Source organism: Phacochoerus africanus, chromosome 1 (assembly GCF_016906955.1).
Source record: "Phacochoerus africanus isolate WHEZ1 chromosome 1, ROS_Pafr_v1, whole genome shotgun sequence".
Taxonomy (NCBI): domain Eukaryota; kingdom Metazoa; phylum Chordata; class Mammalia; order Artiodactyla; family Suidae; genus Phacochoerus; species Phacochoerus africanus.
Window position 1 is genome coordinate 272,359,407 of NC_062544.1, and position 18,919 is coordinate 272,378,325.

The window sequence follows — 18,919 nt, forward strand, 5'->3', positions numbered from 1 at the left end:
TCCCACTTTTACTTAAAATAAATGTTTCTGTGTCTTGTTTTATGTTAACTTTTCTGCTTAAGTTTCACAGCACCCGTTCTTCAGCCCCATCCTGCTGAGCTGGTCTCAGCATATAGACATATATATATGTATATATGTACGATTGGGTCACTTTGCTGTACAGCAGGAATTGGCACAATATTATAAATCACCCAAAATTTTAAAAAATGTAATACAAATAAATAAATAAAATGGCTTTACTGCCACTCCAAAAGAATAAAATAAAGTGTAGTTTTGAGGGTTGCAGCCTCAGTAATTCAGTAATATGTTCAATTAAAGAGATGATATGATAAGATGGTGTAGGGGGCGCTGTAGTGAGCCACCCAGATTCCTCCTTAGGGACCAAGGCACTCAACCTACCCCCTGTTGGCTGCTGACAGTTCTCAGCCAAGTCTCTTCCCAGGAATTGTCTTCAGGAAAAAGAAATGCTTGCCCAAGTTTACATCCTCTCTTCAAAGGCACACAAGTCCTCTTACTTGAAGTTCCATGTAAGGACAGCTGAGGCCTTGGTTGCAACTGCATCATGGCTCAGCTTCTCCCTTTGCTCTACCCTGCTTCTCTCTCTAAGATATTGTTTCTTAGAGAATTTTGGCAATAAACTTCCCATACACATACCTCCACATCAGAGTCTGTTTCAGGTAGCCCAATCTAAGACAGATGGAAGGAATAAAAATAAAAAGGCCTGCAGTTCCTGATGTGGCTCAGTGGGCTAAGGACCCAACCCATTGTCTCTGTGGCCTGGGAATTTCCATATTCCATGGGTGTGGCCTTAAAAAGAAAAAAAGAACAACATAAGGCCATTTGCAGCAACATAGTTGCAACTAGAGATTATCATGTTAAGTCAGAAAGAGAAAGACAAATACCAATCTAAAATATGACACAAATGAACCTATCTACAAAGCAGAAACAACTCATAGACATAGAGAACAGATTTGTGGTTGCCTAGAGGAAGGGGAAGGGGGAGGGAGTGGGATGGACTGGAAGTTTGGAGTTAGTAGATGTGAACTACTACATTTCGAATGGATAGGCAATGAGGTCCCATTGTATAGTACAGGGAACTGCATCCAATCTCCTGGGACAGAGCATGATGGAAGATAGTATGAGAAAAGGAATGAGTATGTATCTATGGCTGGATCACTTTGTTGTACAGCAGAAAGTGGCACAATATTTCGAATAACTGTAATTATAAAAATGAAAAAAATGTGTATACATTACAACACTGTTGACCCATTCTGGGCTGAATCCCAGGAGATTACTGTAAAAGCTAGAAAAAGTCATGTTTAAGGAAGCCAATTACAGTATTGTTCATAATAGTGAAAACGTGGAAAAAACTAAATGTTTACCAATTGATATTGGTCCATTCCAGACAGAATTTTTTTTTTTTTTTGTCTTTTCTAGGGCCACTCCCTCGGCATATGGAGATTCCCAGGCTAGGGGTCTACTCAGAGCTGCAGCCGCCGGCCTACGCCAGAGCCACAGCAACGCCAGATCCAAGCTGCGTCTGCAACCTACACCACAGCTCACGTCAACGCCGGATCCTTAACCCACTGAGCAAATTTTATTCACAAATTTCAAAAATTGACTTAAAAAGAATGCAAATATCTGAATAGTCTAATAACGTATAGGGTATGCCCCAAAACATAAGAGAAGCACCAAGCCAAATCAATATCATAATAGGTAGTTCTACCATATGTTCCAGAAACAATGACCAAAGGGTAGCATAACCCTGATAAGAAACAGAGCTAGACCATTAGCATTCCAAATACAGCAGTGCATTAAAAGAAAAATATATCAATCTTGCTTGAGTGAGGTTTATAAAATTCACCAGTCAACAGGCACTTTTTGTAATATACGACACTGAAAAATGAAATAAAGGAAATAATTCTTAATCTTAAGGCTGAAAGTTGACAGTTCAACTGATGTAGGAGAAATAAAAGGTAAAATTTAGTAACCATTCCATCATGTATTTTTTTCTCAAATCTTTGCAAACTAGGAATAGAAAATGTGTAGATGCTGAATAAGGAGGGGAAAAAAAACATTCCCCTTAACCAAAAACAATAGAAGATGCCTCTACGTGCTCCATAAAATAAAGTAAGTTTTAATATTCTAAAGAAGAAAGCAAATGTCTGTAGTTGCAGAGTATGCAACTCTCTACTTAAAATTTCCAATAGCAGCTACTAACAACCTGCGAGCTAAGCGACTCTCCGCCCCGGTGCCCCGCCTCCACCGCCAGGCTTGCGTACGCATGCGCACTTCTGGCGCTTGCGCGGGAGGAGAAAGCGAAAAATATGGCGGCGCCGGCCCCGAGCTTCCCCACGCCAGAGTACCGGCATGTGGGCCGTGGCGTCTTCAGCGACGTGTACGAGCCCGCGGAGGACACGTTTCTGCTGCTGGACGCTCTTGAGGCGGCGGCGGCCGAATTCTCAGGGTGCGAGGAGGGCGAGGGTCCCCGCGGGAGAGGGCGAGGGAGTCCTGGAGAGGCGGCGGCGGAGGACCAAGGCAAGGACTGTCGCCGCCCTCCCCGGGAGGAGGCGGTGTCGGCCCGCTTGGCGAGCAGCACACCGTAACTGAGGGTTTTCCCGTAGAGAGACGTAAGCAGTGTGGCAAGCATCTCTCCGCTTTTGCCAAGGTGGTGTCTTGGTTCCAGGAGGCCCCGTGCTTCCTTACCACGCCAGGATGTATCTTTTCCTTTCAGCTGTTAGTCTGAAGGGTATGTCCCCCTACGAGGAGCGGTATTGTGACACATTCAAAAACAAAACTTTCCGAAAGCACTGCTTTAAAAAATTGTTAGGACAATTTTTAGTAAATATCAATTTTTAAGAAGTGTCTATGCTGCGTGGCACTGTTTAATTTACTCGGTACTTAAAAGCATCCTCTAGCAGTGGAGGGGTGCAGAAAATGAAACGAGGGTGTGAAGTATTGGCGAGGGTGTGTAGGGGAGTGTATTTAAGCCCACTGAATAGCATACTCAGCTGTCTGGCACCAGCCCTTAGCCACATTTATCTCCTGAAGTGTGACTAGTACTGAATTTTTCATTTAATTGTAAAAAAAATGTAAAATGTAGGTAGCCGCCTATAGAATTTACCCGAACACCCAGTAAAGTATTAAAATTGTACTCAGTATAAATTATAAATTAATATGAAACGAGTGAATATCTACATTGCCCTTTTTTTTTTCAATGAAAGACATTTGGGTAATTGGATTTATTTGGAGATCAAAACTTGAAATGGGTTTTCTCAGGATGAAACGGAGCTGTCAGTCTTCCAAAATCCGTATTATATTTGTTTCTGTTGGTCAGATTTTTCCATATATAAAATGCCCCAGCCCTTATTAAACTAGTTTTTCATTAGAAATAGTAGAACTTTGGACATACTGGAATATAGAATGGAACAGTACTGTTTTTGTTTTATAACTTGTCTTTTATTCTCAAGATACCCCAGAAAGATTTACAAGCACAAATTGCCTTGCAAAGTATGCTGTAAAAGGAGCTGATTTTGTTTTAAAGCCTTGGATATTTCTGATCTTGGAATTCTAATTGTTTATGAGGGCATGATAGTTATTTTCAAATAGAAGCCGCCTGGTAGGATTCAAAAGACCTTCCTCCAGCACAATAAAGGCTTCTCTGATATGGAATGGTTCCAAAAGTTAGAAACCCCTAGAGTTTGTTGTTTTTGAGAGTTGTTGGGGAAGGTAGATGCTAGAGAGGCCCCTAAGTCCCATCCAGCCTTTTTCTGTAATGGGGATAATTGGGGCCTTTGATGGATATATAAGATTATAGGCAAGGACAAATACAGTAGAATCCAGAATTTATTATATTCAAGAGCACTCTTAAGAATATTATTAACATTCTAAGATCAGATACTTGGATATTTTCCCCAATTTAGTGAAGAGGTGAGGTGTATAAATTTGGAACTTCTTTGCCTAAGTCTGTTTATTAGTAGAAAGGGGGAACTTTGCTTTCTCTGGGATATGCTGATGGATTTATGAATTACTTCAGTTTTTTGGGTTTATTTATTTATATTGCTTTTCAGGGCCACATTTGTGGCATTTGGAAGTTCCCAGGCCAGGTGTTGAATTGGAGCTACAGCTGCAGCTGCCAGCCTACACCACAGGCACAACAACTCAGGATTCAAGCAGCATCTGTGACCTACACCACAGCTCATAGCAACGCAGGATCCCCAACCCACCGACCAAGGCCAGGGATCGAACCCCAAATCATCATGGATACTAGTCAGATTCGTTTCTGTTGCACCACAACAGGAGCTCCTGAATTACTTTATGATTTTTTTTTTTTTTTGTCTTTTTAGGGCCACACCCATGGCATATGGAGGTTCCCAGGCTAGGGGTCCAATTGGAGCTGTGGCTGCTGGCCTACACCACAACCACAGCAATGCCAGATCCTTAACCCACTGAGCGAGGCCAGGGATTGAACCTACAACCTCATGGTTCCTAGTCGGATTTGGTTCCGCTACGCTGAGACGGGAACTCCCAGGAGCTCCTGAATTACTTTAAAATGATAAAGAAAATAATTGTTCATATGTGAATATTGTAATAGTACTAACCCTAGCATTTTAGGAAATACCAAGTTTGGAGCTCCTTGTGAGAAGGGCTGATGTCTTCCATATTAATATTTCCAATCCTTAATTAATGTTCTATAGTTTTTTATGTAATATTTTATAGAAAAATTGAAAACTATTATATTACTATTTTACAGACTTAAATTACAAAATTTTAAGTTTTGAGCTCTGCAATATTAAAGAAGCAAAAAGTGGTTATCAGAAATTAGCTTATTTATAAATTTTTTATATTTCCATACATGTTGCAGGTGAAGGATGCTAGAGAATCCACATTAAAAGCAGCATGCTTTGTTTTCTCTTATGTATATTTTAATACAACTGTATAATACTTACTCTATTTTGGTTTTTTAGAGTGGAAATATGCCTTGAAGTAGGGTCGGGGTCTGGAGTGGTATCTGCGTTCCTAGCCTCTGTGATAGGTCCTCAGGCTTTGTACATGTAAGTATAAGTATCCAAAGTCATCCATATCATCTCTAAACTCGAATATGTAATTTTGTTATAAAAAAATTGGAAATTACTAATTTTTTTTTGTCTTTCTGCCTTTTCTAGGACCACACCCGCAGCATATGGAGGTTCCCAGGCTAGGGGTCTAATCAGAGCTGTAGCAGCCAGCCTATGCCACGGCCACAGCAACGCCGGATCCGAGCGGACCCACACCACAGCTCACGGCAATGCCAGATCCTTAACCCACTGAGTAAGGCCAGGGATCGAACCTGCAACCTCGTGGATTCGTTGGATTCGTTAACCACGGCGCCACAACAGGAACTCCTAAAATTTCTTTTTAGAATATTTGAGAATGTAGAAAATATAAAGAAGAAAATAAATTTTCTTTGTTGACCTATAAATTTTACCACAGGTAGTCCAAGTGTATTTCCTTCACTTTTTTAAAGTTTCCTCTTTTTCATTTCTCAGAAGCATTATCCTTTTAATTTTCATTTTTGGTAGCTATGTAGTATTCCTTCATTGGATTCATAATTTAATTCCTTCACCTATTTATACTTATAAATGTATTCTTCTGTTCTTAGACATTACATCAGTATAACAGTTTTTATTATCAATATAGTAAATCTTGGTTCTTTTTTTATTCATCATTACTAAAGCATTCCAATTTTTTTTCTAAATCTGCTTGATGTAAAAAGAATGGAACATTCCTTGAATTTTTGTCCAGAGACATAGGATATAGTTTTTCTTTTCTGTTTATAGGTGCACTGATATCAACCCTGAGGCAGCAGCCTGTACCCTGGAAACAGCACGCTGTAACAAAGTCCACATTCAACCAATAATTACAGATTTGGTAAGCTATTAGTCTTTGTCCAGTACTGTAATAATTAATTTTCTTTTCAAGTAAGTTAAGGTCAAGATGATTTAGGTCAAAGAAACTTGAGTGAGTAATTACCTTTTTTTCCTTTGCCGTACCTGTGGCATGCAGAAGTTCCCAGGCCAGGGATCAAACCCAAGCCACAGTAGTGGCCAAAACCACTGCAGTGACAATGCCAAGTTCTTAACACACTGCACCATAGGGAACTCCTAGTTAATTAACTTTAACCTGCTAAACAAAGTAAATTCCAGGAGTTCTCTTGTGGCACAGCAGGTTAAGTGTTTATCACTGTAGCAGCTCAGGTCACTGTGGCAAAGGTTCAGTCCCTGGCCCCGGAACTTCTACATGCCTCAGGTGTGGCCAAGAAAAGGAAAAAAAGAACACAAATGACAAATGTTGGGAGTTCCTATTGTGGTGCAGCATAAATGGATCCAACTAGTATCCTTGAGGATGTGGGTTCAATCCCTGGCCTCGCTCAGTGGGTTGATAAGGATCTGGTGTTGCCATGAACTGTGGTGTGGGTCGAAGACACAGGAAGACACAGCTCAGATCTGGAGTTGCTGTGGCTGTGGCATAAGCAGGCAGCTGTAGCTTGGATTCAACCCCTAGCCTAGGAACTTTAATATGCCGTGGGTGAGGCCCTAAAAAAGCAAAAAAAAAAATAAAAACAAAAACAAAAGTAAATGTTGGCAAGGATGTGAAGAAAAGGGAACTCTTATATAATGTAAATTGGTACAGCCACTATAGAAAACAGTATGGAGGTTCCTCCAAAAACTAAAAATAGAACTAATACATGACCCAGAAATTCTACTCTTGGGTATATATCTAAAGAAAATGGGGAGTTCCCATTGTGGCGCAGTGGTTAACGAATCCGACTAGGAACCATGAGGTTGTGGGTTCGGTCCCTGCCCTTGCTCAGTGGGTTAAGGATCCGGTGTTGCCGTGAGCTGTGGTGTAGGTTGCAGACGCAGCTCGGATCCCGCATTGCTGTGGCTCTGGCGTAGGCCGGCGGCTACAGCTCTGATTCGACCTCTAGCCTGGGAACCTCCATATGCCGCAGAAGCAGCCCCCAAAAATAGCAAAAAGACAAAAAAAAAAAAAAAAGAAATGCAGAGAATCCATCAAACTGGCTTTAATAACAAGAGTGGATTGTTTGAAGCACAGCTGGCTTGAGGAACTCAAATAGTTACAAGGATCTTTCTTAGCTCTACATTTCTCTCTAGTGGTGCTTTTCCTCGCAGTCTTTCCCTTCATGGTAACAAGATGATTACATGTCCTTATTTCTCAGTAGCCTCTATGAAACTAGAAAATTCTATTCAATTACTCTGGCAAAAGCCCCAGAATGGGTATAATTTGTATCAACTTTGGTCATATACCTATCTCTTAATGTCTTGCTTTGATCAAGGGAGATTGGAATATGGACATGATTGGCTTAAACCTAGCCTCACTCTGGCAGCTGGATTGGGATAAACCCTACCCAAGCCACTGGACTGAGAATGAGAGGAGGTAGTTTTCCCAATGAAAGTCAAGGAGATGTAATCAGGGGAAAAAAAGGCAGAAAAGGGTGTTCCTGTTGTGACTCAGTGGTAACAAATCTGACTAGTAATATCTATGAGGACTCAGGTTCAATTCCTGTCCTCGCTCAGTGGGTTAAGAACCCAGCGTTGCTGTGAGCAGTGGTGTAGGTCACAGGCGCGGCTCCAATCTGGTGTTGCTGTGGCTGTGGTGTAGGCAGGCCAATTGAACCTCTAGCTTGGGAACTTAGGTGTGGCCCTAAAAAAGCAAAAAAATAAAAGAAAAAAAGCGGAATGGATCCTAGGCAGATAAAAACAACGAACAACAACTACAGAACCATCATTTTAAGTAACACATCGTACATTTTTCAGTTACAGTTTTTAAAATATTTCAGATTATATTAGTAAGATTTGAATATTTTTGAACTTATTTTTAGTTATGTGAATGTCTCTTCATAAGCAAAAATCATGATAGCATGTACCATATAGGTGTAAGAAATAAAAACCACTTTCCATGCTTCTTGACCTCTATTATTCTTTTTTTTTTCTTTTGTCTTTTTAGGGCTGCACCCACAGCATATGGAGGTTCCCAGGCGAGGGGTCAGATCAGAGCTATGAGGGATCTGAGCCACATCTGATGTGACCATGCCAGATCCTTACCCCTCTGAACAAGACCAGGGGTTGAACCTGCATCCTTATGGATACTATGTCAGGTTCTTAACCTGCTCAGCCACAACAGAACTCCATTGTTTTTTTTGTTTTTATTTTTGTTTTTGTTTTTTTTGTCTTTTTGCCTTTTCTAGGGCTGCTTCTGCAGCATGTGGAGGTTCCCAGGCTAAGGGTCCAATCAGAGCTGTAACCGCTGGCCTATGCCAGAGCCACAGCAACTCGGGATCCGAGCCTCATCAGCTCACCCAAACGCTGGATCCTTAACTCACTGAGCAATGCCATGGATCGAACCCGAAACCTTATGGTTCCTAATTGGATTCATTAATCACTGAGCCACAATGAGAACTCCTCCACTTTCTTTTTAACTCCATGATTTTCTGTTTGTTTAATATCAGTTTTTTTCCTTTATTTAAAATCTAGTACTGAAATAATTACTAGTATATAGAACCTCAAGGCCATCATAAATAGTTACAGAGCAAATTCTTTTCTAATTTCGTCATTCACGTTTTTGGAAAATTACATTTTGAATTCATTTTACAGTTGGGAAACTTAATTTCTTTATAGGATTGAAAACAGCTTCTGGTTATTTCCAATATAATTCCTCATTCTCCAGTGTTAGTAGAGGAAGAGCAGATTACCTAGTTACCTTTCTGCTTGTAGAGAAAGATGTACCTCAATCACTTCCCTCAAAATAATCATCTCTTCTCTTTTTAAATGAGTAGAAAAAGAAGTTACCTTTTTCTTTTTTTTCTTTTTTTTTTTCTTTTTATGGCTGCACCTATGGCACATGGAATCTCCCAGGCCAGGGGTCGACTCAGAGCTGTAGCTGCCAGCCTGTGCCACAGCAACATCAGATGTGAGCCACATCCACAACCCAAACCACAGCTCACAGCAATGCCAGATCCTTTAATCCACTGAGCCAGACCAAGGATGGAACTGTATCTTCATGGATACTAGTTCTTAACTCGTTTAGCCACAATGCGAATGCCAAGAAAAATTACCTTTTAAGAGTAATGTATCTTTTTTCTTTCTTTTTATGGCCACACCTGCAATTCCCAGGCTAGGGGCTGAATTGGAGCTGCAAGCTGAGGCCTACACCATGGCAATGCTGGATCTGAGTCACATCTCTGACCTAAGCCGCAGTTTGCAGTAACATGGGATCCTTAACCCACTGAGCAAGGCCATGGATTGAAGCTGCATCCTCACAGGTATATCAAGTCCTTAACCCACCGAGCCACAGTGGGAATGCCAAGGGCAATGTGTCTTTAAAGATACTATTCATGTGCTTTGAATTGCATAGTTAACAGGATTATTAAGACATACAAATGAGATTGCTCTCAAAAAGTAGATAAGGTCAGAACAGTGTCTGGTGATGTATGTAAATAGCCCAGTGGTAACCAAATACTTGAATGGTAATACTGAGTATTAAGTAATTTTGAATCACATAATATAAAATCTGTTCCCTCCTTAATTCTCTTTCAGCCATTCTGATTTCATCTAAAGAGAAGGTCTCAGTTTGGTGCTATTCTTTGATACCTTTTAAATTCTTAGAAATGCCCCTTTAACAAAGAGGATAAGCCTGGGTCACTCTTAGACTGGCCCTAGTAACTAACAACATTTTTCATTTATATTGCATTTATTCTTGTAGTAATTTATTTATATTTCCAGGAAGGAATATGGATTGTCCACTTACAGCAGTAATGTAAATCTCCCTTTACAGCAAATTTAACACAGAAAGGTTTATTCAAAGAAATATATCCAATAAATGATGGCAGGTACCTGTGCACATATGGGAAAATTGTGAGAATGTTAATAAAATAAGTAACACTGTGGACACTGCCTTGGGGTACTTCAGTTAGTTACTCCATCTCAAGAAACAGGGTTGGTGAGTTCCTGTTGTGACTCAGCAGGTTAAGAACCTGACTTCTATGTGAGAATCTGAGTTTAATCCCTGGCCTGGCTCAGTGGCTTAAGGATCCAGCGTTGCCACAAGCTGCAGCATAGGTTACAGATGTGGCTCAGATTTGGTGTTGCCTCACCTGCAGATCCATTCAGTGGTGTAGGCCTCAGCTGTAAATCCACTTTGACCCTTAGCCCTGGAACTTTCATATGCCATAGAGGCATTCGTTTAAAAAAGAAAAAAAAGAAGAACGAAAGAAACAGGGTTGGAATTCATAGTTAAGAGTTGGTGTAAACTGATAGTTGAAGGAAATGGCTTTAGGGGTGAGAACTTATCCAAATATAGTATTTTTACCTAACTGCCTGTGAGGGTATAGGATGATATCATCAGACATAATTTTTAAAATACTTAAGTATTTAATTCAATCAAAGGAATACTTTAAATGATATTTTGCCCGACCTGAACTTTCTTTTTTTTTTTTTTAAGGGCCACATCCTTGGCATATGGAGGCTCCCAGGCTAGGGGTTGAATCTGAGCTACAGCTGCTGGCCTATGCCAGAGCCATAGCAACTCGGGATCCAAGCCATGTCTGCGACCTACACCACAGTTCACAGCAATGCCGGATCCTTAACCCTCTGAGCAAGGCCAGGGATTGAAATCGCTAGGATGCTAGTCAGGTTCGTTAACCACTGAGCCACAATGGGAACTACATGCACTTTCTTTAAAAATACATTTTTCAGGAGTTCCCTTCACGGCTCAGTGGAAACAAATCTGACTGTCATCCATGAGGACGCAGGTTCGATCCCTGGCCTTGCTCAGTGAGCTATGGTGTAGCTTGCAGACGCGGCTCGGATCTGGAGTTGCTATGGCTGTGGTGTAGGCCAGCAGCTACAGCTTCGATTTGACCCCTAGCCTGGGAACCTCTATATGCCTCGAGGGCAGCCTTAAAAAGACAAAAAAAATCTTCATTTAACTTAGGGTATTTACTCCTACTGCTTATATTCTGTCTGCCAGGAGAAACCAGTTGGGCTTTGCAAATTAAAAAATAAATAAAAAATAAATTAATAAATACATTTTTCTTGTCGTTCCACAGAAAATTATATCCAGATCAAAGACTTATGTAATGCCAGGCAACTGATGTTTTTGGTGTCTCTTCCCACTATTTCTAGTCATTTCTTTCTTTGATATCTAACTGTTTCAGCCACTACATTTACAAGTAATTAAAGAAGTAGAACAAGAAAATCCCATCTTCTGGTATTTTTGTCATATATGTTTTCTATCATCTTGTCAAACATTTTCCTTGGTTATAGAAAATAAATGTTTAACTTAGCAGCTATAACTTTATAGTTGTGTACAAATTTATATAGAATATATAAGAGCTTGCCTCCTTATTTTATCTTCTGAAAGTGAGCCCAGAGTGTAAATATGTGAGCTGTTGAAGAGCAGAGGTTTTCTTGAACTTTTTTGTTCATTCTGATAAATAATTTCCTTATTTTTAGGTAAACTCATATAATTTTTATCTGAGTGAAAGTCTAAAAATATTTAGTCTCCATTTCTGTCTTAAGTTTTGGCCCTTTAACACATTTTTTTCTAAAAACATGAGAGTATTTTTAAAGACTGATTGATCTGTCTATTCATTTATTTATTTATTTATTTATTTATTTATTTATTTATTTATTTTGGGGTCTAGCTTAAAGTTCTATTTCAAACATTTAGGTCAAAGGCTTGCTACCAAGATTGAAGGAAAAAGTTGATCTTCTGGTGTTTAATCCCCCCTATGTAGTGACTCCATCTGAAGAGGTAAGACAGATACAAAATTTAATTGCTAATATTTTCAGCTATTTTCTATCTAAAATCAAGTCTACATTATTGTATACCAATCAGCTGCTAATTTAACACAAACTGCTCTGATTTTACTCATTACTGACAATTATTAGAATAAGAAAGGAACCAAAAATTAATGGAAATACAAACTGTGGCCCATATCCATTCTTAAAAACCCCATTCAGTTCAGGCCATCGTGTTTAAATACATATATGTGTGTATCCTTTATCATGAATAATAAATTTGCAAACAAAATGTTTTTATCAACATTAAATTCACATAAGAATTCTTTCTGAAAATCTCAGGTTTCCTTCTTTCACATTTCAGGTAGGAAAAAGTGGTTGTAAAATTTTCAGTGAAGAGGTAAACCATATGAACCATTTCCCAAAGAGAGAGAATGGTCAAAGTTTAATAATGGATGAAGGCTACCTTTCCTTTGAATTACTGTAATTATCTTACTCTTCAATGATCCATCTCTGGCAAGGCTGATAAGAATTACATTCACCTCTACCAAGATGGGAAAAGTCTAAGTTGCTGCTGTTACTACTAAAAAGCTGTTGTTCCCCTGACATGAATGAACTCCTGTGAGAAGGAAAGTCATTGTCATAAGTGGATAGCAGTGGATAGAAATGCAGTTTTAATAAAACTCTTTAGGAAAGCACTATAGGAATAAATACCAAGAGTGACAGAAATGTTTTAGTCCAATAATCTCAGTCTTTGAGATCTAATTTAGGAAAATAATTCAACAATAGAATAAAAATTACAACTTAAAAAATATGTTTATTGCACTTTTATTTATAATGGCAAAAAATATGAACCTATACCTGTAACCAAAGAGAAACAATTGGAATTAAATCATGGTTTATCACGTCTACCAACTGCTGGGAAGACTAGTGAATGAAGAGGAGATTCTGTGAACCTGGTGACCCTTTCCCCCATGTTCCTCCTACCAAGCTGTATGCTTGCTTAGCTACTGGGGCATATAGGTTATTGAGGATAGGCAGTGCTTTGGGCTCTGTCACAGTTCTAACTGCGAGTGTTAGGATGTCCATTAGCTGAGCAGTTACCTGGAGAGCAGGATTAAAATGCAGTACAACAAAGGAATTCCCATCGTGGTGTAGTGGTTAAGAATCCGACTAGGAACCATGAGGTTGCGGGTTCAATCCCTGGCCTCGCTCAGTGGGTTAAGGATCCAGCGTTGCCATGAGCTATGGCATAGGTTGCAGACACGGCTCGGATCCCGTGTTGCTGTGGCTGTGGCGTAGGCCGGCGGCTACAGCTCCATTTCGACCCCTAGCCTGGGAACCTCCATATGCCGCAGGAAGTGGCCCTAGAAAAGGCAAAAAGACCAAAAAAAAAAAAAAGGCAGTAAAACAAAGATTTCTTGGAGCTTAAAAACCTGTTCTAATTAACCTGTTTAAGTCTAAAAGAGAATGTAGTCTCTGTCAAGACCTGAATCAGTGGTATGGAAACCAAATGAAAGAAATATTTCAGTGCATAGAGCATAAGATAAAAATCACAAAGGCAAAATTTAAGAGACTTAGAGGTTAGATCCAGGAGACATACAAGTAATAAGAATTTGTGCATATAGAAAGTTGTGACTGTACTTACTATTACATCCCTAAACACGAGGTTAGGTACTGTTGGTTTGTACTCATGACCTATAAAAGATCAAGAGCAAGCACCTCGAGACCCAGGTAGCAGGCAGTCAGCAGACCACCAAACCCAGCTCCTCCTTCTGAAGATGGAAACCTTCCTTCTGTGGCCTGTGAGAATGTGGGTGGTCCTCCTGGAGGGCCATCTCTAGTGCAGGCAGACACACCTGGCTGGCATCCCTGGGGAGGCATGTAAACAGGGTCCAGCTCAGGGGACTCTTAGTCCGCACTGAAACAGCATGACAAGGGAAAGGCTGCCGTATCCACACAGTCTGTCCACAGATCACTTTACCTATGAAGCATCCAGAAAATGGGCTCCACCAAAATAAGGGAGTAAGCTAAGAAGGAGGAAGACATGAGCCCCAGAAAAGGAATTCTAGGAATGCTAGGAAAGGAAATCTCCAGGAGGAAAGTCTTGACAAAAAACAGAGGAACTGATAAATTCTCTAATGCGATTACTTTATGGAAAATAATATTGAGAGGCTTATGATAAATATGAGAATAATTTAAAATAGACACAAAATGTTAAGCAAATAGACATACTGAATGCTTATCAATAGCTAAATAAGATATACTTTTCCATCATACAGTATTATGCAGTCATTAAAAAGGAAATTACAAATATACCTGATCACATGAAGAGATTTCTATAAGGTATTGTTGAGTGAGAAAAGCAAATATAGGGTAAGACTGTACATATAATCCCTTCTTTGTAAATATCCACGTTATAAAACAGAGAAAAGAGAAAACTGTGCGTGTGAACATGGGGGGTTGGGGAGGCAGACAACAAAACAGTAAAAGAGGAAAGTACTTTTTTTTTCTTTATATGGCTGCACCTTCAGCGTATGGAAGCAGGCTAGGGGTCGAATAAGAGCTGCAGCTGCTGGCCTATGCCACAGCCACAGCAATGTGGGATTTGAGCCACCCCTTCTTGTGGCAACACTGGATCTTTAACCCACTGAGCGAGGTCAGGGACCAAACTCACATCCTCCTCTTAACCTGCTGAGCTACAGTGGGATCTCCAAAAGTACATTTTCTTAAAACAGGTTGATAAAAGCATTTATTTGTAAAATTAGAAGTATACATGGTTATACATATAAATAATTTTTAATAGGCAAATATATGCCATGATAAATGAATAAAAGCAGAATATACAATTGTATATAAATAATTTAAAGCATGGACAAAAACCATTGAAAGGATTAGGAAGAGGAAGTTGTTTTGTGGCTCAGCAGGTTAAGAACCTGACTAGTAGCCATGAGGAATTGGATTCACTCCCTGCCCTCGCTCAGTGGGTAAAAGATCCAGCATTGCCACAAGCTGTGGTTGGTTGTAGGTCACAGATGCAGCTCAGATCTGGTGTTGCTGTACCGTAGGCCAGCAGCTGCAGCTCTGATTTGACCTCTTGCCAGGTGCATTCCTAAAAAGGAAAAAAAAAAGGATTAGGAAGAAAATCATTGTATTAGGGTTTAAAGTGGTTTTGAGTAATATCTTCAAAGTATTCCTTAATTTTAGAAACCATATATGTGATAAAGATCTAAAGATTTTTAGTACTATATAAACTCTCATGGGCTTTGTTTCTATAAGATAATTAGGGTATTATAGGAACAAAAATGCCTCAATATACCTTTATATAATAAATGTTTCTTTAAAAACGCTATGTGACTCTTACTGTCAGTAATCTAGAAGAGCTCCAGATACAGTGGGACATTTTGAAACATTGTTTCTAAGAAGTAGATGTCTCATAACACAAGTTCTCCCTTCTAGTTTCTTCCTAATTGTACTATATTAAGTATAAGAATTTAAACAACATATTAATAGTAGCAGCTATTATTACGCCCTTAATTTGTGCAGGGCCCTGTTCTTACAGTTTAAATATACTTCCTCAGTTATTCCTAATGGACAAAAATATTTTTTTATCATTTTCCTAATTTTATAGATGAAATTGTTATTTTTCTAATTTCACAGATAAGAGAGGAAATTAATTCATCAAGATTACAGACTTACATAAGGTCACACAAACTAGGAGATCATGGGGCTCAGATTTAACTTTACTGCCACCTCATCAGCAGTAAAATACAAAATATATACCTTTTTGGTGAATATTACTTGTCCAAAAGATTCAGCTTTTTAAATATAACTTGACTTAACTCAAAATAGACAATCTTTCTAATTGGTCACAGGTAGGGAGTCATGGGATAGAAGCCGCTTGGGCTGGTGGCAGAAATGGTCGTGAAGTAATGGACAGATTCTTTCCACTGGCTCCGGAGCTCCTTTCACCAAGAGGATTATTCTATTTAGTTACCATTAAAGAAAACAATCCAGGTAATACAGACCTGTGTGTCTTTTAAGCATCTACTTTGCTGAAATCAAGGTCAATTATGTCAAAGATTGATTTATAAAGTAACCTGGAATGTGAATGGATGTCATCACTGACAATAGCTAAGACAGACAACATTCATGCTGAAAAAGGAGAGGGATTTTTAAGAGGCAGGCTTTTCTGCTTTTAAAGAGTGTTGTCTTTTTTGTGTGTGTGTGGGGGGGGGGGTAGTTTTTTCCCCTAATTTACAAAGTAATATTCAAATACAGAGTCTGTAATTTCTCCTTTGTTTTTTTTTTGTTTTTTTTCATGTGTTCAGTATTTTTTTTTTTTTCCCACTGTACAGCAAGGGGGTCAGGTTATCCTTACATGTATACATTACAATTACATTTTTCCCCCAGCCTTTCTTCTGTTGTGTAATTTCTCCTTTGAACGCTCCCTCTCAGTACTGTCAGTTTTCTCTCCATCTGCTAGTCTTCACATCCTTGACAGTTCTGCTGTAAACTCCTTAGTTCATCTGAAGTTTTATCATGAAAGGTATCTCCTGATATTAACTTTAATATCTTGGTTTTCAGATTACTTAGCAGCTACATTGACCATAATCTTTCTTCTGTTTTCTGTACATCTCAGGTTTGATTTTTAGTTTATATTCTCAGTCCTTCAAACCACATCATAATTACTAGAGCTTTTTGGTTTGGTTGTTTTGAGGGGCTTAATTTTGTTTTTTTTTTGTTTTTAGTATCTCTATTTTTGTTTGGTCCTTTTAATGTTACTTATTTACAAAAGGAAGGTGTTGCTTTTTTCAGTACTCCCAAAAGAAAAAAGCTATTTCATTCACTACCAGTATTCAAAGTTGTTATATTGTTTGCCCATACCCTCCGCAATTTTCATGGAAAGGAAGGATATAGGAGAGAGACTAGAGCCAAGCAACTAAAACGTGAACCAATTACTGTAATAACAAATATAATTTTTTTTTTCTTTTTAGTTTTTAGGGCTGTACCTGCAGCATATGGAAGTTCCCAGGCTAAGGGTGGAATCATAGCTATGGCTACTTGCCTACACCACAGCCACAGCAATGTGGGATCCCAGCCCATTAATGAAGACCAGGGATTGATCCTGCATCCTCATGGATAATTAGTTGGGTTGTAACCTGCTGAACCACAACAGAAACTCCATAACAAGTATAATTAATATTTCTGTTGAGTCCAGAGTAGGCTACCACTCACTGAAAAACACTCATTCAGTCTTATTAAAATTGTCAGCAACACCCTGAAAATACAAGCTGTTTTCATTCATATGAAGTCCAAGTTCACTTTGATAGAAATTACATGGTATATGCTCTTTTCTCAGATGAATAGAACTTATAGTCTGTTTATCATCCTATTAAACTGCTTAGTGATTATATACACTTCAGCAAATGATTTGATTGGATTTTACCCTTTTAATTTTCATTTTAGAAGAAATTTTGAAAACAATGAAGAAAAAAGGTCTCCAAGGAACCACTGTACTTTCCAGGCAAGCAGGCCAAGAAATACTTTCAGTCCTCAAGTTCACTAAGTCCTCATCTACATTGTGCGCCACATAAAGCTGAATGCATTCAGCATATTTTGAAACTGAAGTTATTTCTTGGTTAACAAGTAAAGTTGTCAGAAATTTGTCATATAGAAAAAGAAGAGTAGGGCATTTCCTTTTACCATGGACTCAGATCTACAGAAATATTTGCACAAATGCAGGTAAAAAATTATATTATATATATATTTATATACACATATAAATATAATTTGCAGTTTATATATTATATATATTATATGTGGAGAATATATATATTATAAAAGTTGTATTTATATTATATATGAGAGGATGTTCATTTCAGCAGTAGTTGTAATAGGAAAACAATGAGGTAACCTAAATGTCCATCAGCAAAGGGGTTGGTAAAATAAATTATAGTATATTCATGTTATTGAACATGAGTGAATATCTAGCCATTATACATGAGTCAGGGGGGCCCTTGTGATGCAGCAGATTAAGGATCCAGCACTGTCACTGGAGCAGCTCAAGTTGCTGCTGTGGCATGGGTTTGATCCCTGGCCCAGGAACTTCCATATGCCCCAGGGGCAGCCAAAAGATTAAAAGAAAAAAAAAAAACCAACCATGAGTGAGGTCTGTTTATGCTGAACCAGAAGGGCCTCAGGATGTACTATTGAGTTGTGAAAAAATGCACATTGCAAAATATTATTAACCTATATGTATATTTTGAAAAACTAACAAAGAGTCTATGTGTGTATGTATATATAAGACATTCTTAGAAGCTAAATAACAATTGGGAATAGAGGAACTTTGATTCTTTTTGTATAATGACAATGTAACGCTTATATAAGTAAAAAAAAAATTTTATTTAAAAAAATTTCAACTTTACATTTGCTTGCTTCTTGCTTATTGTCTCTATTCTCTGTTATTTAGAATGGCTTCTGCCTCCACTCTTCTCCCTGGTCACATTTTCCTACTTTTTAACTTCCATCATGTATTTCTATTTTCTTGTATATATAGTGTAAACTATTTTCATGTTTTACTTAGATCAAGAAGAGTTGTATGTAAGTAAACTCACCACTCAGTCACACTTTTAAGAGCTCACATGTGTATTTCAAGAAATGTCATTACCTTTACTAAATTTAGGAACCTCCTCTGTAACTTACCCATTTAAAAATATACAGTTCTTGCAGAAATAAAACTATCACTATTTGCAGGTGACATGATACTATACCTAGAGAATCCTAAAGACTCTACCAGAAAACTGTTAGAGCTCATCCATGAATTTGGCAAAGTTTCAGGATACAAAATTAATACACAGAAATTGATGGCATTTCTATACACTAACAATGAAAGATCAGAAAGAGAAATTAGAGAAGCAGTCCCATTTACCATCACATCCAAAAAAATAAAATACCTAGGAGTAAACCTACCTAAAGAGTCAAAAGACCTGTACTCTGGAAACTATAAGACACTGATGAAAGACATCAGAGATGACACAAATAGATGGAAAGACATAATACCATGCTCTTGGATTGGAAGAGTTAATATTATCAAAATGACTATACTACCTAAG

At 38.5% G+C, this 18,919-nt stretch overlaps 1 protein-coding gene across 2 annotated transcripts; it reads left to right on the top strand.

The window, feature by feature from the left end:
• The first annotated feature begins 2,299 nt into the window (after positions 1 to 2,299).
• On the top strand, positions 2,300 to 18,231 carry N6AMT1 (N-6 adenine-specific DNA methyltransferase 1). 2 transcript variants are annotated; one of them, XM_047795152.1, is made up of 6 exons: positions 2,300 to 2,467; positions 4,968 to 5,054; positions 5,820 to 5,910; positions 11,734 to 11,817; positions 15,680 to 15,821; positions 17,274 to 18,231. In XM_047795152.1, the coding sequence occupies exons 1-6, from the start codon at positions 2,328 to 2,330 to the stop codon at positions 17,399 to 17,401; spliced, it is 672 nt and encodes a 223-aa protein (XP_047651108.1). In that variant the 5' UTR covers positions 2,300 to 2,327; the 3' UTR covers positions 17,402 to 18,231. The 2 variants fall into 2 exon arrangements, with proteins under 2 accessions (XP_047651108.1, XP_047651116.1); XM_047795160.1 differs by lacking the exon at positions 11,734 to 11,817.
• Positions 18,232 to 18,919: the final 688 nt, after the last annotated feature.

Excerpts from the sequence above, each read along its gene's own strand:
- N6AMT1 (XM_047795152.1), top strand. The coding sequence starts at position 2,328 with ATGGCGGCGCCGGCCCCGAGCTTCCCCACGCCAGAGTACCGGCATGTG. Across the intron at positions 2,468-4,967 it reads GCGGCGGCCGAATTCTCAGG|AGTGGAAATATGCCTTGAAG; the intron begins GTGCGAGGAGGG and ends TTGGTTTTTTAG. Across the intron at positions 5,055-5,819 it reads GGTCCTCAGGCTTTGTACAT|GTGCACTGATATCAACCCTG; the intron begins GTAAGTATAAGT and ends TTCTGTTTATAG.